This window comes from Pygocentrus nattereri, chromosome 18 (assembly GCF_015220715.1).
Source record: "Pygocentrus nattereri isolate fPygNat1 chromosome 18, fPygNat1.pri, whole genome shotgun sequence".
NCBI classification, from domain to species: Eukaryota; Metazoa; Chordata; class Actinopteri; order Characiformes; family Serrasalmidae; genus Pygocentrus; species Pygocentrus nattereri.
The window spans coordinates 5,696,527-5,724,161 of record NC_051228.1 but is presented as its reverse complement, the minus strand read 5'-3'; the positions used below and the strand labels follow the sequence as shown (position 1 = coordinate 5,724,161).

General features: G+C 41.2%; 2 protein-coding genes across 4 annotated transcripts; one reads left to right on the top strand and one right to left on the bottom strand.

The window, feature by feature from the left end:
- The first annotated feature begins 389 nt into the window (after window positions 1-389).
- Window positions 390-16,766, top strand: foxred1 (FAD-dependent oxidoreductase domain containing 1). Its single transcript, XM_017707713.2, has 11 exons — window positions 390-581; window positions 4,739-4,959; window positions 6,164-6,274; window positions 6,359-6,477; window positions 7,301-7,395; window positions 8,312-8,413; window positions 10,320-10,396; window positions 11,624-11,784; window positions 13,604-13,733; window positions 15,013-15,117; window positions 15,238-16,766. Exons 1-11 carry the CDS (start codon window positions 455-457, stop codon window positions 15,490-15,492), a joined length of 1,503 nt encoding a protein of 500 aa, XP_017563202.2. The 5' UTR covers window positions 390-454; the 3' UTR covers window positions 15,493-16,766.
- On the bottom strand, window positions 16,224-26,775 carry cry5 (cryptochrome circadian regulator 5). Of its 3 annotated transcripts, XM_037547367.1 has the most exons (12): window positions 26,654-26,752; window positions 26,193-26,304; window positions 25,406-25,627; window positions 24,378-24,572; window positions 24,161-24,279; window positions 23,597-23,751; window positions 23,257-23,397; window positions 22,423-22,590; window positions 22,092-22,232; window positions 20,721-20,872; window positions 18,968-19,188; window positions 16,224-17,618 (listed from the first exon to the last, which is right to left on the bottom strand). In XM_037547367.1, the coding sequence occupies exons 2-12, from the start codon at window positions 26,201-26,203 to the stop codon at window positions 17,560-17,562; spliced, it is 1,584 nt and encodes a 527-aa protein (XP_037403264.1). In that variant the 5' UTR covers window positions 26,204-26,304; window positions 26,654-26,752; the 3' UTR covers window positions 16,224-17,559. The 3 variants fall into 3 exon arrangements, with proteins under 3 accessions (XP_037403264.1, XP_037403266.1, XP_037403267.1); XM_037547369.1 differs by lacking the exon at window positions 26,193-26,304 and having other exon boundaries at window positions 26,654-26,775; XM_037547370.1 differs by lacking the exon at window positions 18,968-19,188 and having other exon boundaries at window positions 26,654-26,753.
- Between the last annotated feature and the right edge of the window lie 860 nt (window positions 26,776-27,635).

Genomic DNA, 27,635 nt, shown 5'->3' with positions numbered 1-27,635 from the left:
GCTCTGTGCTAGAGAGACTTGCAGAATCAGAATTGAGTGAGATATTGTTTTAGGCTAGTTTTGAGGAGGGATTTGGCCTAAAATGCAATGATTTAAATACATTCATGGCAGGGAGTCCCCAAAGAAAACTTCACCGCTGTTTTCCCATCATCAGCATCACATATAAGATCTCATTGGTTCACTTTTGGGTTTGGACAGTAACTGAAATGACTATATTTGTGTTGTGAGCTCTGGTTCTTGTCGCCGCCGCTGGAAAGAAATCAGTAAGTTTATCTACAACAAATCGGTGGACTGTCCCTTTAACATCCCACCGTGTCTCTGATTGGCTGACGGGGAGGGGGCGGGGCGGGGCGGGGCTCCGCGGGCCTCGTGTGCGGCTGCGCGGTATCCCCGGTGAGTGTGGATGGTAGCGGAGCGGCTCCGTCCCGGGCGCCGATAGCCGAGTAAAGGGAGGATGAGGTGGTACCGAGCGCTCCGGGGCCTCAGCGGGGCCGCGCACAGAGCCCTGCCGCTCAGACAGGCAGTCCTGCACCGCTGCGGCTTCAGCACCAGCGCCGCCGCACGGAAAGACTTCTTCCAGGGTGAGTTAGCGTGGCTAACGTTAGCCGGACTCGGTAAAGCGGACGAGTCCGCTTCTTCTTCGACCTTCGCCGGTCCACCTTAAATGGTGCTGCCAGACTGTAACTGCTGCACCACTTAAGGTGGAACGGGAAAACTCGAAGAAGAAGCCGGTTTCGGCCCCGTGTGCAGGTGCTGACACGCTGTTTTCCAGCTTTGCAGCGATTTGAAAGATGTAGAAAGTGGAGGTGGGCGATGTTACGAACTTATGATATCGCGATACGTCAATAAATGTTCACGTGACGTCAGGATATTTCTTTTTTAAATAAGAGTTAAAGATATAGTGTGTATATTAATATGAATAGTTATTTGTATTCAGTGTTTGGCTTACAGTGTTCAGTTAAACTGGGCTGAGTTTGCTCTGTTTATAATGAAACATGCAGTTGGTCTCAGTTTTAGAAGGAAAAAAGGATGTGTGTTATAAAGACTGCATGTGTGTTATAAAGAAAAGCAGGTGTGTTATAAAGAAAAGCATGTGTGTTATAAGGAAAAGCATGTGTGTTATAAAGACTGCATGTGTGTTATAAGGAAAAGGATGTGTGTTATAAAGACTGCATGTGTGTTATAAAGAAAAGCATGTGTGTTATAAAGACTGCACGTGTGTTATAAAGAAAAGCATGTGTGTTATAAAGAAAAGCATGTGTGTTATAAGGAAAAGCATGTGTGTTATAAAGACTGCATGTGTGTTATAAGGAAAAGGATGTGTGTTATAAAGACTGCATGTGTGTTATAAAGACTGCACGTGTGTTATAAAGAAAAGCATGTGTGTTATAAAGACTGCACGTGTGTTATAAAGAAAAGCATGTGTGTTATAAAGACTGCACGTGTGTTATAAAGAAAAGCATGTGTGTTATAAAGAAAAGCATGTGTGTTATAAGGAAAAGGATGTGTGTTATAAAGAAAAGCATGTGTGTTATAAGGAAAGGCATGTGTGTTATAAGGAAAGGCAGGTGTGTTATAAAGAAAAGCATGTGTGTTATAAGGAAAGGCATGTGTGTTATAAAGAAAAGCATGTGTGTTATAAAGAAAAGCATGTGTGTTATAAAGAAAAGCATGTGTGTTATAAAGAAAAGCATGTGTGTTATAAAGACAAGCATGTGTGTTATAAAGAAAAGCATGTGTGTTATAAAGAAAAGCATGTGTGTTATAAGGAAAAGCATGTGTGTTATAAAGAAAAGCATGTGTGTTATAAGGAAAAGCATGTGTGTTATAAAGAAAAGCATGTGTGTTATAAGGAAAAGCATGTGTGTTATAAGGAAAAGGATGTGTGTTATAAAGAAAGGCATGTGTGTTATAAGGAAAGGCATGTGTGTTATAAAGAAAAGCATGTGTGTTATAAGGAAAAACGTGTGTTATAAAGAAAAGCATGTGTGTTATAAGGAAAGGCATGTGTGTTATAAGGAAAGGCATGTGTGTTATAAGGAAAGGCATGTGTGTTATAAGGAAAAGCATGTGTGTTATAAGGAAAGGCAGGTGTGTTATAAAGAAAAGCATGTGTGTTATAAGGAAAGGCATGTGTGTTATAAAGAAAAGCATGTGTGTTATAAAGAAAAGCATGTGTGTTATAAAGACAAGCATGTGTGTTATAAAGAAAAGCATGTGTGTTATAAATAAAAGGATGTGTGTTATAAAGAAAAGCATGTGTGTTATAAAGAAAAGCATGTGTGTTACAAAGACTGCATGTGTGTTATAAAGAAAAGCATGTGTGTTATAAAGAAAAGCAGGTGTGTTATAAGGAAAAGGATGTGTGTTATAAGGAAAAGCAGGTGTGTTATAAAGACAAGCATGTGTGTTATAAAGAAAAGCATGTGTGTTATAAAGAAAAGCATGTGTGTTATAAGGAAAAGCATGTGTGTTATAAGGAAAAGCATGTGTGTTATAAAGAAAGGCATGTGTGTTATAAGGAAAGGCATGTGTGTTATAAGGAAAGGCATGTGTGTTATAAAGAAAGGCATGTGTGTTATAAGGAAAGGCATGTGTGTTATAAAGAAAAGCATGTGTGTTATAAGGAAAAACGTGTGTTATAAAGAAAAGCATGTGTGTTATAAGGAAAGGCATGTGTGTTATAAGGAAAGGCATGTGTGTTATAAGGAAAAGCATGTGTGTTATAAGGAAAAGCATGTGTGTTATAAAGAAAAGCATGTGTGTTATAAGGAAAAACGTGTGTTATAAAGAAAAGCATGTGTGTTATAAGGAAAAACGTGAGTTATAAAGAAAAGCATGTGTGTTATAAAGAAAAGCATGTGTGTTATAAGGAAAAACGTGAGTTATAAAGAAAAGCATGTGTGTTATAAGGAAAGGCAGGTGTGTTATAAAGAAAAGCATGTGTGTTATAAAGAAAAGCATGTGTGTTATAAGGAAAGGCATGTGTTGTACGGTGATATAATTTATAATGATAACCATATATATTGTCATATTTGCTAAGTCCTGGTAAAAAGGCAGCAAAGTAGTCTTGTTTACTCATTTATAGATAAAGATTGTGTCTACAATCCACTCTGATGAATTATTTTCACTGTCGGTGACCTGTGGATGTGTTGGACTAGTGCATATAAATATCTGTATCAACCCTTATTAAAGAGAAATATCTGTAGTAATCCTGCTGGGATTTCCACAAGAGTCCTGTAAGAGTCTCCTAGTCAGTTCAGACAGTTCAGACAATTCCTATAGTTTACTGTTAATATTATAGTGTAAGGAATTATATAGGAACATTATAGTACATGCATAAATTTGAATTACACAGGTAAAATTACATGTTTTAACTTAGAAAATCACCATGGTCAAGCTTTTGTGTGTGTGTGCATATATATATATATATATATATATATATATATATATATATATATATAGTATATACTGGTGTAAGTGCAAATGCATTCTGTGGAGTCATGAATCATGCGTTTATATCTGTCAGTCTGATGGACGAGTCTGGGTTTGGCGAATGCCAGACGAACATTACCTAACTGACTGCGCTTTGCCAGCTGTAAAGTTTGGTGGAGGAGGGATGATGCTATGGAGTTGTGTTTCAGGGGTTGACTTAGAACACCTCAGTTCCAGTGAAGGGAATTCTTAATGACAAAGACATTTTAGACAATTCTATGCTTCCAACTTTGTGGGAACGGTTTGGGGAAGTACCTTTTTCTGTTCCAGCATGACTGAACCCCAGTGCACAAAGCAAGGTCCATAAAGGCCTGGCTGATGAGTTTGGTGTGGAAGAACTTGACTGGCCCTCACAGAACCCTGATCTCAACCCCATCAGACACCTTTGGGATGAATTAGAGCGAAGACTGCGAGCCAGAACCTCTTGTCCAGCATCAGTGTCTGACCTCACAAATGCTTTTCTGGATGAATGCGCAAAAATTCCCACAGACACTTTCCAAAATCCTGTAGAAAGAGTCCCAGAAGAGTGGAAGCTGTTAGAGCTTCAAAGAAGTCCCAGTACGTTGGTACTCAAGACTCATGTAGGTTCACTGGTAGTTTGAACAGTAAATAAAATGGTTGTGTTTGTGTTGTAGACATGTTGACCCCTGGTTCCTATCACCACCACTGTAAAGTATGTGAAGTGCAGTAGTGGTGAGGGGACCCAGGGGTTGAAAGTTTGTTTTTAGCCAAACCTTCTCAGAACTATAGTACAAATGAGGCTCAGGCATGAGGCAGCATAGATCTTACCATTTTATGTAATAACTTTCTGTGAGGGAGCTTTCAGAGCCAATAAACTCTTCAGACGTCTGGTTCCTATCACCACCGCTGTGGATGATTCAGAGTTGGTCATTTCTCTAGAACGGATCGTTTTGCATCAAACCACTCTGAATGACCTTGTTCAGCTTTCAGTGATTGATTTATGCAGAAATTTTGAAAACTTGGTGGCATTTCCCTTTAAAGGCAGTGTCAGTTTAAAATGTTTTGCTTTAACCTTTAAAAAAGGCTTTTTTTCTTAACATGTTCCACATAAGTGTAAACGACAGGTATCTCTGTTAGCTGAAGATGCCCATGCTCAATCCGAAAGCCTAGAAAGTGGACATTTGTATGTCCGTTTGAGGAGTTAAATCTCGGACTATTAAAGTGACCACTGCATGCGTGTTCTCTTTAGACATGCAGTCAGTGTGTGTTTCTGTGAATGCAGACTTGGAGAGTCAGTTTAAAGCGTTCCGAGAGAAAGCGGCCGCAGCGATGCCCGGCAGCGACTGGAGCCCCATCCAGGTGACCAAAGGCCTGCCGCCGGAGCGGGCAGACATCGTCATAGTGGGAGGCGGAGTGATGGGCTGGTCAGTCGCCTACTGGCTCAAGAAGAAAGAGAAGGTCCGAGATGGAGTGAGAGTGCTGGTGGTTGAGAAGGACCCCACCGTAAGTGGCAGCTGCTCTTTGTGTATTATTACAGGTTCAGCTTATGTTTATGAAATTTAGAATCACTTGTATTATGAATTTTTGGTACATTACAGTAATAAATTGCACCAACAACAAAAATGAATAGCTCCGGTCCTAAAATCTGATTGGCTGAGCAAGCCATTGTAAAATCCACCATATGCTCACTCCTACGACCACCTTACACAAACTGAACTCTGTGTTGCTGCGCCACAGCACAATAAGAGCCTCGTGCTGTTAATGGAATAATCTTTGACTCTTATGCTGCTCGCATGGAGCACTGAGTGTACCGATAAAATAAGAACCTGTTTTGTGTTTAAACTGAGCGGCTGACCACTTATGTTCTTAACTAGAACCAGGCTGGTCAGCTAACAGCCTAAACAACTCAGTCATTAATATCACAGGCTTGAATTGAAGAATTTACAGTATAATTCACTGTAAAACAACAGTATGAAAGTATAAAAATGTCTTTGAGTGTCTCACACACTTCAAATGTCTGTGTTTCACTCAAACCCAGGCTGAATCCCAAAGTTAGCTAGGAAAGTTTAGGTATTCTAGCCTCTACAGCCAAACAGTGCATCATTTATCGAGTGTGGATGTGTCTGAGTCCCAAATTTCTTAGCTGTATTTTGCACTGTTTGGCTGCAGCATCCAGTATTTAAAGTCCTACGTAGTGCACTATGTAGGGAGCAGGGAAGCGTTTGAGATTCAGCCCCAGTGTGAAAAGAGGGGCACAGCTGGATTGGTGCTAAATAAGACTCGATGGTAATTTGGTGAGCAAAAAGTACTTATAAAGCTAAAGTTTTTGTACAGTGCTGTGACATCATATGTTTATTCAAAAAGTTCCTGAAATGAGTGCAATTTCCGGCGATGGGCGACCGGACGCTCTCCCCATTTAGCGGCCTAAGGTTGCTTGGTAACAACACCATACTCTAAAGGAACTACATTTCTTCCCAGAATAATTATGTTATTAAATAATTTCTGACAAAGTGTGTATTTTATCGTATTTTATGTTGGCTGCTGTTTTATATAACCAGTAAGCCACTTGAAGCTGTGCGTTACTGGGATTTTATCACAGGGAAGGAATTTTGGAACATTATCTGCCTTGAGGTTCTTTCCAAATCCATGCCATTCTAGATGAATTTGGATGGAATTCATGTTGATTTCTCTTTCCTCTTGTTTTCAGTACTCTCAAGCCTCCTCTGTGCTGTCCTGCGGAGGCATCCGGCAGCAGTTCTCCCTCAAAGAGAACATCCTGCTCTCCTTGGCCTCCGCTGATTTCTTGAAGAATATAAACGTAATCCGCAGAGTGACACATTGTTAAGCTTTGCTGTGTGTTTGGTCATGAATATCTGATATAAAACCTGCTCTATCTTCGTAGGATCATCTCGGGGTGGTGAATGAAGATCCTGTTGATTTGCAGTTCAACCATTCAGGTTACCTATTCCTGGCAAGCCCAGATGTGGCGCCTATCATGGAGGAGAACTATACGATCCAAAGGCAAGCTTCTTTCAGCTGCTACGGAGCGGCGCTGTTGGCTGTTAATGAAGTGATGCTCTTTTTATATGAGGGTCCCATTTCATAGAGGAAGATTTCAACCACTACCATTGTAGCTCAGTTCCAAGGGGTTAGGCCGACACTCGGAAAACAAGAGGTAGGGGTAAAAACGGACTTCTCCAAAGCACTGATAGACTCCCATAGACATGGCCTTGCGTCTGAACGTGTTCAGCAGCGTCCAGGGGTCCGGCCTTCGTTCTCCAGCCCTAAACAACACAGAGCAGTCAGTATATGTCGTATAGTTTAATGGTGCTTCAGTGTATTATGGTCCGTTTCTTCATAACAAGCATGAAATATCTAATAACTTCCCAGTCCACCTTAAATGGTGCGGCAGTTTCATTCTGGTGCCTCAGGCATCGTAACTGCTGCTCCATTTAAACAAGCAGGAACATTCAGACAAGAATCTGGAGAATATCTGACTTCGGCTTCATATCACTGAAGAATGAGTGGGGGGTGATATTAAATAATTGCCCCCCTCTTTGAAGGCGTATGATGCCCTAAATGTATCTAAAGCCCAGCAGTGAGGAGCTGAACTTTCCCCTCCCCTGCGGTCACTGCAGACGGGCAGGGTCGCCCACAGAGCAGCGCACCAAACATGTTTTTATAGATACATCAGATACATTTAAGGGGGAAAATGTGCAACTTCGATTTTCCATCAAACTGTTCTTATAATCTGTCTGAATACTTTTGAGCTATTGATATACTTTTGGCTGCTGAACGTATAAAGAAGCTGCTTTTTATTTGTTTGTTGTTCTTTCTGTTCCAGAGATCTTGGGGCAAAAGTCATCCTCTTGTCACCAACCCAGCTTAAGGACAGGTTTCCTTGGATAAATACAGATGGAATTGCCCTGGCCTCTTATGGTTGGTCTCTTGTTTTCTTTTATGTTTAGCCTTTGACGTGTGTGTTGACTGATTATGTATTTATAGAACTTTATGGAGAAATGATATTTATTGGTGAAACACACAGAACTGTGCAAATGTCAAAGAGCGCTCTTCATTTATTTACCGTCAAAACGGCCGTGAAATTCAAAGGTGTTCATTTTTCATATTTAACAGAAAATTACAAAGACAACAAAATATGATATGTTTTTTTTTCAGTATATAGTGTCTCACTCTTTACCTTCATTCCAGCTTCCATTCTTTTCAGGAGACTCACTTTCAGTTCCTCTAAGTATCTGCAGACACTCCTCCAAAGTTCAGTCTTAGAAGCTGGTTGACTTTCTGAAGTTATCAAACCCATTCAGTGGTACTGAGGTCTGGACTCTGGGGCGGTCAGTCCGTTGTTCAGCTTCTTTGTTTTGTGTGTCCGTCTCCTTTTCTCAGTGAGGTTCTTCTTGATCAGCTACACATCCTTTCAGACCCATAGCGCTTAGTGGTCTTCTCACAGTGGATGGACAGAACCACCTGTGGATGTTTTCACATCTGAAGCAGCTTGATGTTCTCCTCTCTCTTAGAGATGGAAGCTTTAAGTGCTGTTTACCTGATAGGGTCTACCAGGTCTTCCAGGTGGTTGTTAGGAGTCACATTTCCCCAACTTTTAATCATTTTTGGAACTGCAGCTTTGGAAAGTCTTGTTTTTTTCCCACATATTTTTCTTTGACTTTCTCCTTCCTTGTGCAGGTGGATTTTCTTATCTTATCTCCTCAAAGATCTCCTGAAAATGAATAACGTGTACTTGGCGGTTTTGACTGGATATTAAATCAGCGAATGATTATCCGTTGAACAGGATTGGATCATGTTCAAATGGAGAGTATACTGACTGCTCTGTGTTGTTTAGGGCTGGAGAACGAAGGCTGGTTCGACCCCTGGACGCTGCTGAACGCGTTCAGATGCAAGGCCATGTCTATGGGAGTCTATCAGTGCTTTGGAGAAGTCACAGGTTAACTTAACGTCCTTCTTGTGGATGTAATGCATGAGTAACAGGATAACAACAGAACAGTGTGACACTGTTTTATGATTTGCTTGGTGACTCATTACTGGATTTGGTATCTGTTTTGTGCAAATTAACCGGTGCTGGATTTATGATACTGCAAGTGTCAACAAGTTAACACGTCTTCCACAGAGAACATTAAAAAAACATCTAACTATAAAAACTCACCAATCAGGCGTAACATCATGACCACCTCCTCGTTTCTACACTCATTGTCCACTTTATCAGCTCCACTTACTGTATAGCTGCACTCTGTAGTTCTACAGTTACAGACTGTAGTCCATCTGTTTCTCTGATACTCTGTTACCCTGTTCTTCAGTGGTCAGGACCCCCATGGACCCTCACAGAGCAGGTACTATTTGGGTGGTGGTTCATTCTCACCACTGCGGTAACACTGACGTGGTCGTGGTGTGTTAGTGTGTGTTGTGCTGGTATGAGTGGATCAGAGAGAGCAGAGCTGCTGGAGTTTTTAAACGCTGGACTACAGTCTGTAACTGTAGAACTACAAAGTGCAGCTATACAGTAAGTGGAGCTGATAAAATGGACAATGAGTGTAGAAACAAGGAGGTGGTCTTAGAATAGAATAATAAGCTGTAGGTGATTCCAAAATGGTTCAGAAGCCGTAAAACATCAAGAATTATGTAATATTAATAATATGAATATTCAGAGTGCCTCATATTTGAAAAGTGGTGATTAAATCTACTGTATGTTATCTTCAGATAGGTTCGCATTGTTCCTAAAATACTTAAAATATACCGTAAAAGATTTTTAATACCTTTTTATGAACTGGTTTATAACATTTGATCTGTTCCTGTATTCAAGGTTTGCTGCTCGTATGTGCTGTTAAGTGCATAACCTTGATAGTAATTCAGTTCCTTGTACTCTGCTAGATACATTCATACGTTGCACCTCGTCACTGTTAATGTTATATTATGGATGCTTTATTATCATATTGACTTTAAGCTGTTTTAGGTGCCCCTTAAAGGGGAATTCCAACCATTTTTAAACATTTCTAAATAATTCAGTCCTTGAGGTGTAATATATTCATTCAGAGTGTTTTGATGTGAAGTGGTTCATTGTAGAAAAAGGGGGCTTTTTAAGATTAAGAGACCCTTATTAGTCCCACAATGGGGAAATTCCACCTCCGCATTTAACCCATCCGTGAAGTGAAACACCACATACACACTAGTGAACACACACACACACTAGGGGGCAGTGAGCACACCAGCCCAATCCGCAGCGGCCGGGGAGCAGTTGGGGGTTAGGTGTCTTGCTCAAGGACAACTCAGTCACATGCTGTCGGCTCTGGGGATCAAACCGGCGACCTTCCGGTCACGAGTCTGGTTCCCTAACCTCCAGCCCAGGACTTTGTGGTGAAGCACCCTGCATGTATCCCTCCACCATGATGGATCAAAATAACTGGATTAAAATACATTTTAAGGCAAAACATGATCACATAACCATCATAAAACAACGGGTTAGACATCAGGCACAGAATTCATAGCCATTTCATGTATGAACTTGTGAGGGAGCTTTTAGAGCTGGACGTCCGGTTCCCATCACCACCGCTGTGAACGATTCTGACTCAGTAAGTTTCTCTACAACAGAGCATTTCACACCAAACCACTCTGAACGACTCTGTTTACATCTCAGACCTTTAATTATGACGAAATTTATCCCTTAACATGCGACCATTGACTAACTTTGGTTCATTTGCAGTTTTGTTGATGGTTATTTATGCCCATAAAATAATAATTTATCAATAAGTCAAACTTTTCAACATTATTGTAGATATTGATGGGTCAAGTCGGGCTGGTCAGTAAATTTCAGCACTAATTCTTTTTTCGTGTATTAGGGTTCAGATGTTCCTCACAGAAAGCAGAAACCACCGATGGAGACTTTGTAAACATCAAAAGGATCAAATATGTTGACGTGAGTTTGCATATTTGTCTTTTTTTTATTAATTTATTTTTTTATTCAAAGCTTTGGTCATTTGGTTTAAACTGCACTGTCAAACAAAAGCTTGGCGATATACCGACTATATTGATATATTGTGATATCGATATTGCTTTTTTAAATTTTGGTGATAAATTTGGTAGGTCATGCGCAAGATGTCCATGATATCCATAAAACAGTGGGCTGTTTTGTGCACTTTAGAGGCTCTAAGTTAACTGCAATGCATGTCAGTTTTGAAAGAACTGTTTTTTTGGGGGGTTTCTCTCTTTTTTTTTTCTTTTTCCAGTCTTCCTGGAAGTGTGCTTTCTGTCAGGGGCACATTTACCATTTACAGTGCTGTGTAGAAATCAGTTTGGCATCATTTTAAGACAAGAAAACAACAAAACAGCCCTGCTGTGTCTGATCCATTCAGACCAGCGCAACACACACTAACACACCACCACCATGTCAGTGTTACTGCAGTGCTGAGAATGACCCACCACCCAAATAGTACCTGCTCTGTGAGGGTCCATGGGGGTCCTGACCACTGAAGAACAGGGTAACAGAGTATCAGAGAAACAGATGGACTACAGTCTGTAACTGTAGAACTACAGAGAGCAGCTATACAGTAAGTGGAGCTGATAAAGTGGACAATGAGCGGAGAAACAAGGAGTAATTTCGGTGTAATTTATCACAGTAACAGTGTATATTGTCATAATTGCTCTGACCTCTTAGAATAGAGCAGCACTCTGGAAGCATGTGTTCATTGACTTTATTAATGCTGCCTTAAATATTATCTGAAAATATCATGAGTATAGAATTTTATCACTGTCACTCAGCACTAGTGTCAAATGCTTTTTTGTAGTTGCTCAAGACTTTTCCACTAGAAGTTTAAGGTGAGCCATAAGTGACTCTTATTAGTCCCACAACGGGAAAATTTCACCGCCGCATTTAACCCATCTGTGAAGTAAAACACCACATACACACTAGTGAACACACACACACACTAGGGGGCAGTGAGCACACTTACCCGGAGCGGTGGGCAGCCCTATCCACGGTGCCTGGGGAGTAATTGGGGGTTAGGTGTCTTGCTCAAGGTCACCTCAGTCATGGACTGTCGGCGCTGGGGATCGAACCGGCAACCTTCTGGTCACAGGGCCAGCTCCCTACCCACGACTGCCCCAACAGAGAATTTGAACGTATAATGAACTCGTGCTCTAATAGGTGCGGATGCCCAACAGTTTGGAGTACCAGCCTGTGGAGTGTGCAGTAGTGGTCAATGCAGCAGGCGCCAGTTCTGGGAAAATTGCTGACATGCTCGGTATCGGACACGGACCAAAGCAAACTATGGCTGGCATTCCGTTACCTGTGGAACCCAGAAAGAGGTAAGAACACACCACACATGATCTTCAGGATACTTAGTATTAGGGGTGCGCAATATGACAGTGTTATCTCGGTGTTTAGCTACTAGGTGACCACAGCTAGCAAGTATGGTGGCTCTCCAGCCAATATGACCACTTTAGGCTTATATTTTAAAAGTTCTAAACAATAAACAAAAAAAGTCGAATGGTTGCAGTTGTTGAAGCTGAAATGTCATGATCGTGACATCCTGGGGTTTACACAGTTTCTATACACTGGTTGTTGTTTACAGGCTCGAAATCTTCCCTCCCTGTTTACTGCTCTAGAAACGCTGACCTTACCCATCTAATGTGAGGTAATTCATCACCACCGAGAAATCTGATTACTGAGCTAAAATTCAGCCTCTTCGTCAGATTTCTTACTCGGATTTCCAGACCTTACTTCGATCTAAGAAATCAGAGCGTGCTGTTTACACGACCACTCGAATAAACCGATAACTGCAGAAATCCGAATATGGAAGAAATCGGATTGAGTGCATGTAAACACGCTCCCTGGTTGTACTGCTGAATCAGTACTGATGCTCTCACACGGCTGCTACACAGAATTAGACGTAGGCTTTAGTAAAGCCAGATGTTCTTCATGAGAGCGAACCTGTAAGGAACCGTCGTTTTGCCGGCTTGCGTGCTAAAAACAACAAACTGGCAACAAGAAATGAGATCCAGCGCTGCCCTCTGAACATGTTGGTGTGAAAACTGAAGCTTTTTTGTTTTTCAGAAGGACCACGATGTGTTGCAACGAAGGCATTTACTTTGCATTAATGCATAATGCATTGCACTTATTTGCCGTTACACAGTCCCCCAGTTCACTTTGCTTGCAGCCTAATAATGACTGTGGAAAATGTTCGCAGTTAGTTTAAATAATTGCGATCATCTCAAATAATTGCGGCTAGGCGATCAAATGACCGTGACAGGCCTAGTGAACTGCATAGCGACGAGTAGCTGGTTGAATGTGAGGGCGCCGTGACGTCATCACGTCTTCTTCTGTTTGATTCGTCCTCCTGTTCCTTCTTAAACTCTTCGCTTCTGCAAAACTAAATATTGTGAGGCCTATTATTTTCTTTGTGAAAATGCCTTCAGAAATAATGTAACTGTAATGCATACAGTTCTGTGCAAAAGTTTGGGCGCTCAAGTTCCATTTTTTTTTTAAATTATTTATTTATTTTTTAAACAGAAAACACACATTTTAACATAGAGTTTCTGTTTATTTGCTGAGTATAACATACTTGTGTGGGGTGGGGGGGCCCAAAACAAGAAAACGAGGCCTGTAAAAAAGCTATGTCACTCTTGTTTATAGATGTTTATATTTTTTCCAACGTGTTAAACTTGGCAGATACATAGAAACTGTCCACAAATGATCTTGGTAGCTTGGTAGCATTGTGTGATAGAGGGAGACCTAACTAGCAGGTGGAACTGGATGCGACTATATTAGGGAGGGAAATACTGTGAGTACATAAATAGAACCGGAGGGACTATTTATACAGTGGTAGGACATAAATGAAGGAATAGTGTTAGACTTTTATTTTGGGAAAAAAAACCCTAACCCTATTCTGGGCATTATTGAATATTATTCTAATTTTTCCAACATGTTAAACTTGGCATATACATAGAAACTGTCCACTATAGTCAGCAGACCAATGCCATATTTTAGCATGTTGCCTGTAGAGGGCGTGTTCACTAATTTTCAACAAAACGTTCAAACCCCCCCCCCCCAGTTAATTTCGAACCATTTGCACTGGTCACCTTATTTAATGATGCTGTTATATTAATTTGGACTGTTGTCCCGCAGGTTTGTTTATGTGGTGCACTGTCCAGACGGTCCGGGCCTGGAGTGTCCATTTTTGATCGACTACTCCGGATTTTACTTAAGACGAGAGGGTCTCGGAGGAAATTACATCACGGGGATGTCTCCAGAGGAGGTGTGGGCGTGGTTATTCAAATCCATATGAATATTCATTTACACCATCAGTTATTCATTCGTGTAGATTAGAATAATAAAATGAAGCAAGTCGTGTTTCGTTTTTTTACTTGGTTTATGATGTACGTACTTTCTTCTTTCACTCATCTCTTCCTTCCCTTTTACTTTCCTTCGTCTGTATATTTGTTCCCTCCTTCCCTCATTCTTTCCTTCATTTGATTACTCTTTCCTCAATTCTTTCTTCCTTCATTCTTTCCCTTTCCCTTCCTTCAGATATTCCTCCCCTTTCTTTCTTTTTGCTCATCTTTTTTTTACTCTCCCCTTCCTTTCATTCTGTCCTACCCTCCCTCCTTCCTTCCCTTTCCTTCATTCCTTTCTTCCTTTTTTTCTTTTCTCCGTTTCTTTCTCCCTTCCCTTCCTTTCATTCTTTCCTGTCCTTCCTTCCCTCATTCTTTTCTTTGTTCCTTACTCCTTCTGGCATTGCTTGCTTCCTTCCTTCCTTCTATCATTTGTTCATTTATTCCTTCCTCCCCTTTTCTTCCTTCCTTTCCTTGTTCTTTTTTCCTTCATTACTTCTCTAGCTCATTCTTTCTTTCTTCATTTTGTCCCTTTTTTCCTTTATTTGCCTCTTCCTCCCATCATTTTCTTTCCTTCGTTTGTTCCTTCCTCCGTTTCTTTTCTACTTTCCATCCTTTTGTTTTTGTTTTTCTTAATTTGTTCCTTCCTTAACTCTCTACTTCATTCTTTCCATCATTCTTTCATTTCCTTCTTTACTTCCTTTCTTTTCTTTGTTTGCCTCTTTCATTCCTCACTTCTTTTGTTCCTCCTTTTGTGCCAGTGTTCTTCCCTTCATTTATTCATCTATTCCTTCTGTCCTCTCTTCCTTTCTTTCCTACTTTCCTTCCTTTTGCTCTTTCCTGTTTTAATTGTTCATTTGTCCATTCATTCTTTTCTTTGTTCTTTCTTTGGCTCACCTCTTTCTTTACTTCCTTCCCTCTTTCCATCATTCCTCACTTCTTTTGTTCCTCCTTTTGTGCCAATATTCTTCCCTTCATTTGTTCATCTGTTCCTTCCTTCCTTTGTGTCTGAAAGTTCCCTCTCTGTGTTTCTGTGTTCGATTTGTTCCAACACATCAGATTCAGTTCCTTACGCTTCGTGATCTGGTCAGATGTGTTACAGCAGCCCCGACACGACAGTGGGCGGAGCTTAGACTCCTGTCAAGTTCATCTGTACTAGAGTGTCTTAACCGAGGTGTTTGTTTGGTCGTTTCCCTGTGGCAGACGGAGGAACCAGACGTCAGTAACCTGGACGTGGACCACGATTTCTTTCACGACAAAGTGTGGCCGCTCCTGTGCCATCGACTTCCTCCCTTTGAGTGCCTGAAGGTGAGCGTGGAGGATGTTTTCATTACTTGTCATAGCAGATGGTCACCCCTGAGCCCAGTGGTCACCTCAGGACTTCTGCTCTTACACAGTAGATGCATCTAACGGTTGGTCATTTTCCAGGTGTCAGGAGCGTGGGCGGGATATTACGACTACAACACGTTCGATCAGAACGCCATTGTGGGCACCCACCCTCTGGTCAACAACATGTTCTTCGTCACAGGGTTCAGCGGCCACGGGCTCCAGCAGTCCCCCGCCGTCGGCCGCGCCGTGGTCGAGCTCATTCTGGACGGAGGCTTCCAGACCATTGACCTCAGCGCGTTTGACTTTAAACGCATCCTGTACCATGAGCCTATACTGGAGAGGAACATAGTGTGAGGAAGAAGGACGAAATTAAAGGCAGTGGTTAATGACGGCCAGTATATTGGACCCAAGAGAGGAGGTGATGCACATGGACGTCTGTTCCAAGCTGGATTCACTACAGCAGAAGTGTCTGCTGAGACTTTCTCTTACCTCTCAACAATGATTATAAATCTTTGGGAAGTGATTCAGTGCATCATAACATCTCAAATTTGACCAGAACTCAATTCTCAATAATTTATATACAGTTATATGAATATATAATATATGGACTGTAGGGCTGTAGAACTAAAATCACAAGTTCAGTTCCTGGTGATGCCACAGGTCCACCTTCACGAAGCGTTGTCTAGAAATTTCACACGCACTTTGCTCCCATCCCCATTTCGCCCAGAATTTCTCGAGGTTCCCTCAGACGTTCTTATAGACGTCACAGAGACCACTGACATCAAATTAGCAGTTAATGTTCTCCTCCAAGCGCATCGAGGTCCAATGATGTTGCATTAGCCGCCGTTTCAAAAGATGCGGTGGAGCTTCATGTGTCTTGGAGGAAGCTGGTGTAGCCTTTGCCTGAGTGAGTACATAAATAAAACTGGGACTATTTATACAGTGGTAGGATATAAACCAAGGAATAGTTTTTGTGTTTAAAAATAGCTTTTATTAGATTTTTATTTAGGGGAAAAAATATTCTAGACATTATTGAATATTATTAGAATTATTAGAATGAAAGCACTTGAGATGTCACCTTCAGATCAATGCATTTATTTTAATTTAATTCATTTTTCAGCCAGACAGGTGAGCAGAAATCAAGCCAAACTCATTATAAATACAGTTAAACCATCCCCTGTAGATCAATGAGTTACACTGCTGCTACAATCACTGGCCATTTTATCAGAAACACCTACATATAAGTGCACTTAGGTTTACTGTGTGTACCAGCCCTAATCACACTACCATGTCACTGCTGTTCTGAGAAGCTCAACACACAGAGGTTTTGTGGGGGTCCCTTTCACTGAAGGATGAGGTAAAGGGGGCTGAACAGTTGCGCAGCTACAAGCCAGTGACTGTAAACATACTGTGCAAAAGTCAGAGACCACCACTTCTGTCCAAAACCGGCTGTTCAGTACAAGTTACTCATTTTTCTGTTTGGCTGGAGATTAAATAAATGAAGGGTGGTCTCTGACGTTTTGCGCTGTGTATAGTGGAGGATTTAACTGGAGCGCTCAGGTATAATGAAGCATTTCAGGTTTGTTTATCACTGTTGTTGGAAGAAAATCTCCAAAATGGTCACTTTACAGGAGAAGGAAAAACCTACTTTACTTTTAATGTAAGTCAATGGAACCAGAATTTTTTCCAAATCATTTTTGGCCATTTCTTTTGGTCCAATCATCACAAAGTTTGGACACGATGTAAAGGACAACAGGCGTTTTCAAATCGTGTCAAAAAGTGAAAAATGACAAAAATGTTCTGACGGCAGCGATATGCACGCGTCCTTTATTATGTCTTATATAACTTGGTGTTGCACTCCCTAGTTAGCAGAGGCAAGACCAGCATATTCAATCAAATACACTTGTTTTTTCTGGTCATAAATGCTGAAGAACTGTCCAAGATTGTAAAGCAGGAGAGCGAAATCTAATATTATGGAATTTGTGTGCGTAATAACCACATTAATCATTCAGGATGAATGAGAAGTTTTCCTCGTTACTGATTATGCACGCCGTTAGTTTATGTAATGTAATGTATTGCTTTAAACAGGCTGTTCGTTGGTGTGGAAGAACAAAGCGTAGCAGGAACTTCATTAGAGCTGCATTTTTATCTGTGTAATGATCTGTTTCCATGTTATTCCTCATTTTCTGGGGGTTCACACTTTAATTGAAATAACTTGTAATAGACTTTGCAGTGGAAATCGAGGTCTTTATAATAATGGCATTTCTAAGAGGACAGAACTTTCAGCTTCTGAGTATTTTGTGCTGGATTAAGTACAGCGGATGTGTATAAAAGTCTGTACCAAACATTACAAATAGCCTTTGTAAACTAAGAAAAGCTGTAACGGCGTGAAATCCGACCCACAGTCCTCAAACTGGTGATTTATTTCTTTGCCTTCTTTGTGAACATTTCCTTGATGGATGCTGATTTGCGTTTCTGTCCTGTAGAAAAAGAAAGCAAAACAAAATCAACTGAAAACAGTTTGATTATATGGAAAATGTGACAATATCTATATTAAAAGCCCACAATTCTACAATTTTCCTGCTTTTTATTTTTCCCCCCGAGCTGCACCAGCAACGTTTGTGAGGCTTTGTCCATGAAAACAGTCATAATTCATTGTTGCATTACTTTCAGAGTTCAGGTGGCTGTTTTTGTTACTGTACCTTTAAAACTAATATGTAAATGCCCTCTGTTCTGATTGGCTGCCTTGTATGGCGCTTCCTTCAAAAAAGTAGTCCCGTTTGAAACGCTCCTTATAGCTTCAGACAGAATGGGTGGAGCTTAACTGGTGTAGCCTGTTCAGTTGCTTGTTAACACAGACAGCTAATCAGCCAATCACACGGCTGCAACTCAGTGCATTTAGGCCTGTAGAGGTGGTCAAGACAACTTGCTGAAGTGCAGACCGAGCATCAGAACGGGGAAGAAAGGGGATTTAAGGGACTTTGAACGTGGCGTGGTTGTTGGTGCCAGACGGGCTGGTCTGAGTATTTCAGAAACTGCTGATCTACTGGGATTTTCACACACAACCATCTCTAGGGTTCACAGAGAACGGTCCGAAAAAGAGGAAACATCCAGTGAGCGGTCAGTTGTGTGGACGAAAATGCCTTGTTGATGTGAGAGGTCAGAGGAGAATGGGCAGACTGGTTCCAGATGATAGAAAGACAACAGGAACTCAAATAACCAACCAGAATCTCTGAGGAACGTTTCCAACACCTTGTTGAAAGTCTGACATGAAGAATTAAGACAGTTCTGAAGACAAAAGGGGGTCCAGCCTTTTACTAGCAATAATAAAGTGGCTAGTGAGTAAGTCTACATAAAGCCCCTGTATTAAGGGCAAGTTAACTGAGCTATTAGCCTATCCAGGCCACATCAGCTGTAGTTTGTGTAATATTCACTCTGTGGATCTTCATATGCGATCAACCGAAAGTTTGTTTCAGCCTAAAGCTTAAAATATAACGTTAGTTATAACACAAATTTATCACAAACCCACATAAAACGACTGAACTATTGAAGAAACCCGCTTAATGCTTATTAGGATAGGCGTAATTTGCTCTAAAGGTTAAAAGTTGCCAATTTTGATCAAAGTAGCATTTATGACCGATGACACCTACTGGAATAAGCATGAATAAACATCTATGTAGGGTTATGTCCGTTGTCATGACAGGCTGATGTAGGTGTCATGTAGCCTTATGAACTGTACTGTGTTGCCCAAAATTGTGAAGACCATTCGTTTTCCGTGATACGGGCCCTTTAACACGTTCCCTACAGCCAGTACTGCTGTGAAGTTCACCTTTGCTCTCAGTCTGGCTGCTGCTGGGGTCTCCGTGGCGCTTCGCGTACGCTGCCTTCATCCTCTGAATGTTTCTCTTGCTGACGACATCATGGTCCACTATAGGACGGGGGTAGTCTTTTCCCACAATGCACCCTGCTTGCTGCTGGACGCTCTTTGGTGCTTTCCACGGTTCGTATATGTACTCGGGTGGGAATTTCTTCAAGACTGGGAGGAATTTCCTGAAAGATCATTTTCACATATTGTGCATATGAAGTGTTCATTATGCAGTTAATAATTAATATTACAAGTCTGTAATATTTCACTTTCTCATTACATTTACAGGAACGAGATGCAGAGAAGGGGGTTATGGGTTAACGTAGCCCACCGAGACCACAACGTGTGCGGTATCGTTGGGGTGGAGGAGACCCAAACGTTACTTGACCAGGACAAAACAGTTTGAGTGTCGGCTGACTAACGAAGCGCAACGTTCCAAGCTTTTATATGAGCGCTCATCAAAACCATAGCAAAACAGTGAAGTAATCATTCTTAGTCTCAGACATAAAGGTACTAAACTGGCACTGGGGCAGTGCCCCTCGTCACTGGGATGGGACCCTCAAGGCTCCATCTCAGTGCCTTTAGTCAGGGAATATAACTGAACCATAATCCACTGAAATGATGTGTTCTAAGCTGGACTGACTCCACACACCCCGCCTCGCCTCGCCTCAAGGCTTTGATTCTACTGCTCTGTTTTAAGACATTCGGTTATGAAAAATGTACAAATACCAACTTTTCACCTGGAGAACCTGATTTAAGGTCCACAATCAGACCTTAGAACCACTGCTGGAGCTTTGAGGGAACATTTACATTGTTTGTACCCTGATGAATGAAAAATGAGACCATTATTTTTGGACCAAATCAGATTTAAATACAAAAAGGAATACACTATGATCTATTATTATTATTATTAAAACCCAAAACATTAATAGACAAAATAATCAGCTAAATAATATACAAAATCATCATTCTTTATAAAATCAATACTTTCTGTAGAGATGACTTTGTCCCCACCCTGACCCCTAAATCTACACTTGTGAAAATACTTCTTTTTTTTTTTAAGATGACTTTTGATTTATTTTAGTAAAGTTTAGATATTTAGCTTTATTATTAGTTTAATCATTTTTGAACAACAACAAAAAACGTTTACTCAAAAAATGCTGTCCCACATTTCCTGTCACTACTGAAACACAGTTTTAGCCACGCCCCTGCAGGAAGTGAGGCTGCATCCCTGTCCCTCATGGCCACATGGTGAGCAGTTAGATCCCATTGTTTTGAAGCAAATGTGTCCCAAAGTCTGAAAACCAGTGCGAAACATTAAGAATCATCACTACCGAAACAGATTTTCTACAATTAAACAAACTTTTTTGCGGTTTAATGAAAAATCTTATGATTTTGTGTGTGTACAGCTGTTCAAAGCTGTGTTTGCTAGTCATGTACTGAAAGTTCTGCTTAAAATGAGCTAAAATTGTCACTACTGAAACATTTGGTAAAGTTTGGGTAGTGTTTTAATTGTTTTGGTACTGACAAAATGGAATGTTCAATAATTTATTAAAAAAAATAATAAACATAACTAAAGTACAGAGACACTCAAATCAAAAAGTTTGTCAAATTTTAGTTTGAAATGTGTTTTTTGCTGTTGATATCAAACCATTTCAGCAGAAAATGTCCTTCTTTAGTTATATTTACATTAAAGATATATGAAACAGATTCTTACTTGATGTAGTCGCCGTTTTTGTCAGTCTTCTTCCCGAAGGCGATGGGGGAGTAGACTCTGAAGTACTGGTGAAAGAAAGCACTGGCCGAGAGCCACTGCCAGTTCCCTGCGTTCAGTGACCAGTCAGCGTCCAGCAATAACTCTTCAAACACCTGGAGAAATAGCCATTATCCAAAAAAAAAAACCTTTGACTTCTACATAAGTACAGTACACTCTTAATAAGGTTCCTAAACAGCTCTTGGCCTTAATTTAACCTTTACGTAACTAAGGTGAAGAACCTTTCCACAACTTCCCACGAAAGGTTCTTTACTCTCACACATCTTATTTACAAAAGTGGGAAGGTTCCCTTTAGGTTCCTCTGTGGTATCATTACAAAGAATCTTGTTTGGCACCTCTATTTGTAAGAATGTATGTGTACTAACATTGTCGCTGTCCAAAGAAAAACATGTTTCTCCATTTTATTTGACTTTTCTACTTTTTCTATTATTTAAACCCAGCAGCTGCTCTTTAGTGTCTATTTTTACCTACAAAGACTTTTGCCAATCCAACTGAATACATTCAGATTCTAGATTAAGATGGAGGTGTTTATGCTCACTCAACAATCTGATGGAAAATCTTCGTTTACAAGTTCACTACAAGTAATCAGATCCAAAATGGCACGTATACATAGAGTCAGAGTGAGATGAGCAGCAGTGAGCAGTGCTTGTGTTTTTAACTGCTTTAAAATGACGTCAGACTCAGGAAAACGTCCTTCGCATGTCCTTATTAAAGAAGGCCGAGAGGAAGACGTCGTGGTCTGAGACACACAAGCTGGACGTCCGTCCCACCGCCGTCTTTTAAAGATCAGAGCAGATACTTCGTCTCCTCTGCAGACCAGTTTCTGCTCCGCCATGTTCAACGTTATAAACTTTCACTGTGACGCGACGCGCATGCAGAACGGGCTTAAACCTTCCGATAGGGAATGTAATCGGATACAGGAGTTTACACTGATATTATTCTTCTATTTAACTGATTATTGACAGGATTACCCACCTCGTTCCCTCAGATAGAAATTGTATTCTGAATGGTCTCAATCGGACTAGTATATTCTGGTAGAGGGGTTTACATGGACATATTCTATTCCAATTGAGCTATTAGTCGGAACATTAACGGATTATTAGGCTGCAGCTACTGTGTGACAATTTCATGATAAATGAATCAACATAAATGCTCCAGAATTGCTTGCAATAAAATCGCTTTACATTGAAAGTAAAAACATTTTTGGCCTCTCCTTTAAACTCACCATGCCGAAGATCCTTTTATTTGGACAGCGACAATATAACTAATAAAGAGTATCAATGTCTTGTAAATTGCTTTATTTCAAAAACGGACCTTTTGACCCTCCTCCCAGCTAATCCAAAGGTCTCCTCGGGTCAGGAAGCAGGCCACTGCGTGTCTGGCCAGGTGATGGATCCAGCCCTCTTGCCGCAGCTGCGTCATTATAGCATCAATAAAGGGAAAGCCTGTGCGCGCCTGAATTAACACAGATGGAGTTAAGGTTCTTGTCTATAAATATCAGACTTCATGTGATGTAATTCAGGAGTAGGTAATATGAAGATGTTACTGATTAATTATGCATCAGTACATTATACAACACAAATACCATACAATGAAATACAGGATATCATGGGCAGTTTCACCAATTTTAGTTCATTTAACTTGCCTCCTTCCATGCAGCCAGATGTTCTGGATTGCTGTCCCAGTCCACCTGCACGCAGTTTGGGTTGCCTTCCATTTTGCTGAAGTTTGGGATGCCAACAGCTGCCGTGTAGAAGAACTCTCTCCACAGCAGCTGGCCATGCAAGGAGACTGGGGGTGCAGAGTGCTTCCTCTGCAAAGAAATGCCACCTTTTTATGCACATCATAACATAAGGACACTCAGTGTAGAGTTGTCATCAACCTGCAGCACTGAATGTACCCTGTGTTTTCGTGCTTAGAATAACAGCTGTGTTAGTTCTACCTTAATTACAACCACGCCAGCTCAGTGTGCAGCGGTGCTCTACTTTTGCAGTCAACGTTGTCGGCTACTGGCTAATGTAAGTACATTTTTAACATTATTTTTTAGTACGTGTACGCGTTTCAGCTGTGTGCCTATGGTCACCCGCCAGGTTACAGTTTATTGTCCACTTTGAGTAGGTTATGATTTCAGAACTTCACATAAAATGCAGGCGGCATGGTGACGCAGCGGGTAGCAGGAAGGGTCTGGGTTCGATTCCCCGGCCAGGCAACCAGGGTCCGTTCTGTGTGGAGTTTGCATGTTCTCCCTGTGTCTGTTCAAGTTTCCTCCCACAGTCCACAGACATGCAGTCCGGCCATCTGGACATGCTAAATGGCCCCTAGGTGTGAGTGACTATGTCTGTCTGTCTGTCTGCCCTGCGATGGACTGGTGACCTGTCCAGGGTGTTTCCTGCCTTCCGCCCAATGACCATTTGTGAGATAAGATGCTGTAAGATAAGATTCCTAATTAAGATCATCATATTAAATGTTACTAACTCACCCCTTGGTAGACCTCAGCAAGGCCCCACCAGAATGTGCGTGCAGACAGGCAGCCAAATTTGACGTATGGGCTGAGGACAGTGGTGCTGGGGCTCAGGGCATTGGGGGACGTCTGGGGTTTCTCAAAACTGCACACCCAGCCCTGCAAACACCATACACTTCATTAAACGCTTGAGTCAGGCCTTCAGTCTTCTGTGACTTGGATTTGCAGAGGAAGCAGATTTGCTGGACTGAGGTCTATTGAGGGGTGGGGGCAGAGTGGGGGTGTTTGTAATGAAATTCTAGAGAGCTTAGCCTGTAATAGATGGTTCTTCGAGTGGGTGCGTACTTTAGGGAATTACCGTTCGCTGCATGTATTCTTCCAGTCTGCGCAGAGATTCCTGCTCTCCTCCTGGATAAAGATCTGGCCCTAACGTTGACGAATCCTGGCCAAGCTCCTTCAGCGTTGGTATTCCATAATTCTCATCATGTTTGTCTGAGCTCGGGGTCAAAATACCTGGATGGAACCAAATTAAGAACAAATAACCATACATCACATTTTGTGTCAAAGAACAATACAAATGGTTCTTTGGGGAACTAATGCAAGTTCCCTAAAACATGTTTGTGAATGAGATGTCTGAGTCTGAAGAAACTTGTAATGGTATAAAGAACCTCCACATGATGCAGGTTCTCTATCAATTTAAGGATTCTTTCATGAACCATTCCGTTATGTGGTTTTTCCAAAACATGGTTTTCTAAAGAACCATTTCCCAAAATCATTTTTAATGGGACCAAAAGTGGTTCTGCTGAGAACTTTTTCTGCCACCTTCATTTTTAAGTGATGGGAAGTTGTGTTGTATATTCTGGATACATTAATAAACAAATGTATGCAAAGATAGGGCATAACTAATTGAAAGAGGTTCTACCTTTCATGTCCTCTCTGGTTGGGGCAGGTACTGGTCTTTTAGGTGTACCAATGGCTTTTACAACAGTCTGGAAGCGAACGTAGGTCAAAGGAGGCTTTCCATTATTCTCCTCAATGATTCTGTTAATGGAACAGGGACACAATAAAACTCAGTACATTGTCCATGTTCTACTGACATTAGTAACATCCTAAAAGCACAGAGTCTGACCACTGATTACCTTTCAATGTTGTAGAGAGTGTGGGAAATCTTAGTAATGACCTCTACGCCATGCTGCTTGGCCAAGTCCATCACTTCTTTGTCCCGTATTTGACTGTAAGGCTCCGTGTCGACCTCAAAGGTTAACCGTGTAACTTTCCACTCCTTAAAGAGCTTTGGAAAAACATCTCTGGGCACACCTCTGACCACGAAAAGCCTAGAAGGATCAACACAACTTGTGAATTTTAAGTGCAACCAGACCCCAGCAGATAGGTACTAGTGGTGGGCCTCATTAAACAATATCACCACAATACTGGACATGGTCCCAATATTCTAATCAGCATGCTTGACTGACAGCCCACTGTCCAACACTCTCAGCTGGTACACAACTGAACACAACTGGTTAGCTTTCGCTTGGTGGTTTGCTTTCCCTCTGCAAGGTCTTCTGAGTCAACAGAGAGTTGAAGATTGTTGGTGAACACCAAATTGTTGGTTTTATTACAGCTGTGTGGATGGGACAAGTTACATCAGAGGATACAGCTTATACAAGCTTTACTCAAAAATAGGACTGGCCAGTTTACAACAGTTATCAACAAGGGGAACGTTTGGAAAATAACACTGGCCATTTCATGGACGTTGGAATATTATTTATAACATTTTGTGCCAACAAGAGCAACATTAACCCGACAAGATGAAAAACATGGATTCAGGTCTCTGGGATCTTAAAACTAAGAATGGCCAAGGTTATTCAAATCACATATTTATCAGCGGATAGCTGTGTAATACGCAACAGCAAATGTAAACATGATTAACATCGACGTATGCATGTGAAAAATATCAGAAAAATATTTCCATCAGCCCAGATTTCCCACATCGGTGCATCACTACTGAAAAAACCCTAATAAAAATATTAAGAGCTAAATATACTGATACCTGGTTTCTTTGCTTCAATACTATTTTTTTCACCCAAAGTATCGTGATATAATGTTGAATCGATTTTTTTCTCCCACCCCTAACCTTTACTAAATTTGCTTGCTTTGCTTTCCTAACCTGGACTTGAGCTTCTTCAGGCTTGAATCCAGGTCTTTGAGGGCTTCCACTAGGAATCGCCATCTGTTGATGCCCACTTGTGCGTTCTTGGGGAACCAGGGGTCCAGTATGAAGATGGGATAGATGTGTTCGCAGTCATGTAAGGCGGCCTTTAAAGCAGGGTTGTCGTGCAGGCGAAGGCCTTTGCGGAACCAGTGAATGCACTTGTGCTTCATGCTTTGCCTGAACAGAAGAAAACAAACTCGCATCAGCTGCGTATGGATTTCCGGACAGGACTGTTATACTGAGATTACAAGATAACTATCTTGTGATCTCAAGATAACAAAATTGCTATCTTGAGATGATGAGTTACCTGTCTTGTAATCAAGATAACAAACATGTTATCCTGAGATAATGAGTAAACTGTCTTATGATCTCAAGATAACAAACCTGTTATCTTGTGCTAACGAGTTACCAGTCGTGTGGTCTCAGTTTAACAAATTTGTTATCTTGCGATAATGAGTTAACTGTCTTGTGATCTCAAAATAATGAACTTGTTATCTCAAGATAACAAAGTGGTTATCTTGGGATTGAGAGACAACAAAGTGGTTATCTTGTGATCTAGAGATAACAAAGTCTCAGTTTAACAAATTTCTTATCTTGCGATAATGAGTTAACTGTCTTGTGATCTCAAAATAATGAACTTGTTATCTCAAGATAACAAAGTGGTTATCTTGGGATCGAGAGACAACAAAGTGGTTATCTTGAGATCACAAGGTAAATAACTCACTATCTCAAGATAACAAACCAGAAAATCATAGCAACAGCTCATGGCCTCTCTGGACTTCCGTAGCTGCACGTTGGACATTTCAGCATTTCCCAGAGCCGCATCAGTTGCACAGCTGGGCGATGTGGCAAAACTGTAAATCACAACACTTCAGTTACTCTTCACGATACGCGATGTGTCACAATATTAGGTTTTTTCTGACGTCTGATAATTTGAAAGAGAAAAAGTAGAGCCACGTTTACAAAAATACTATCACATCAACACGAGTGCACTAAATGTGATTAAACAAGACTGACTACGCTCTCTCTCAAACATGCAGTTGGAAAGTCTGATGATGTCCACGATACGATCAGAAAAGCATGACGTAACAAAATCTATCACGATACTGATGGATACACCGCCCAGCTCTAATCAGCTGCGTGCGACTTTAAGAGCCAACTGTACAGCGTCTGCGCAAAACAACAGCTGCAAATGTGACTTACAAAAAGCCAGAAAGCTGGACATGAAAACCGGGACGAGGCTTCCACTCACGAGGCCGGCCGGCGGGCTGACGAGCTGTCCTGCCTGTTTACAGCAGCGCCTTCCTGCTCTTACGAAACGGGGGCTGGGCAGGAGGGGCGGGGTTAGGCGATCACGTCACATGGATGTGACCAATTGCGAGCGGGCTCAGTTTACCCAACGGTCCACAGAGCTCACAGAGCTCAGCCCCTCACAGCCTTTTAACTGTAACTTAGATGTGATTTAATGGGAACGTTCACTGTTATTATTCGTTATTATTGCCTATTAATAATGACGTCATGATAATTGATTACACACACCACAGATATGAGCTGGTCACTGGGCGCTGCTTTAATGACCGATGATTTTAATGAGATGATTAAGTCACGGCCATGACTTGGTAAGGCGTGGGAACGAGATCGACGCTTACTAAGTCGTGGCCACGCGTTAGGATCTCGTTCCCACGCTTTACTAAGTCGTGGCTACGACTCAATGATCTCCTCCCCCCGCTTTACTAAGTCGTGGCCAGGCATTATTTTTATTCATACAGGATGTCACCAGCGGGGCTCCGCAGAGAGATACTTCAAACCATGCAGAGATGTTGGCTTCCAAAACCAGGATCAGGGCTGAATCTCAAACCGCCACTGCTCCCTGTATAATGCGCTATATGAGGGTGCAGTAGGCATCATTTTAAGACCTATCTAGTGCACTATGTAGGGGGAAGGGAGCTATTGGAGATTCTAATGAAGAAGCTGTAAAAATCGTAGATTTGTATATATTTATGTAGTATATAATAATAATAATAATAATAATAATAAAAAGGTGCCTGAAGTTTAGTCCAGAGATATGAAGTCTGTGTCATTCAAAATCTTATATTATTATACTGGGTATATTAGCCTCATAAACTATTACAAAGCATAAATATCAATAGAATTAAAAAAATATAAAAGTATGACAGCCAAAATA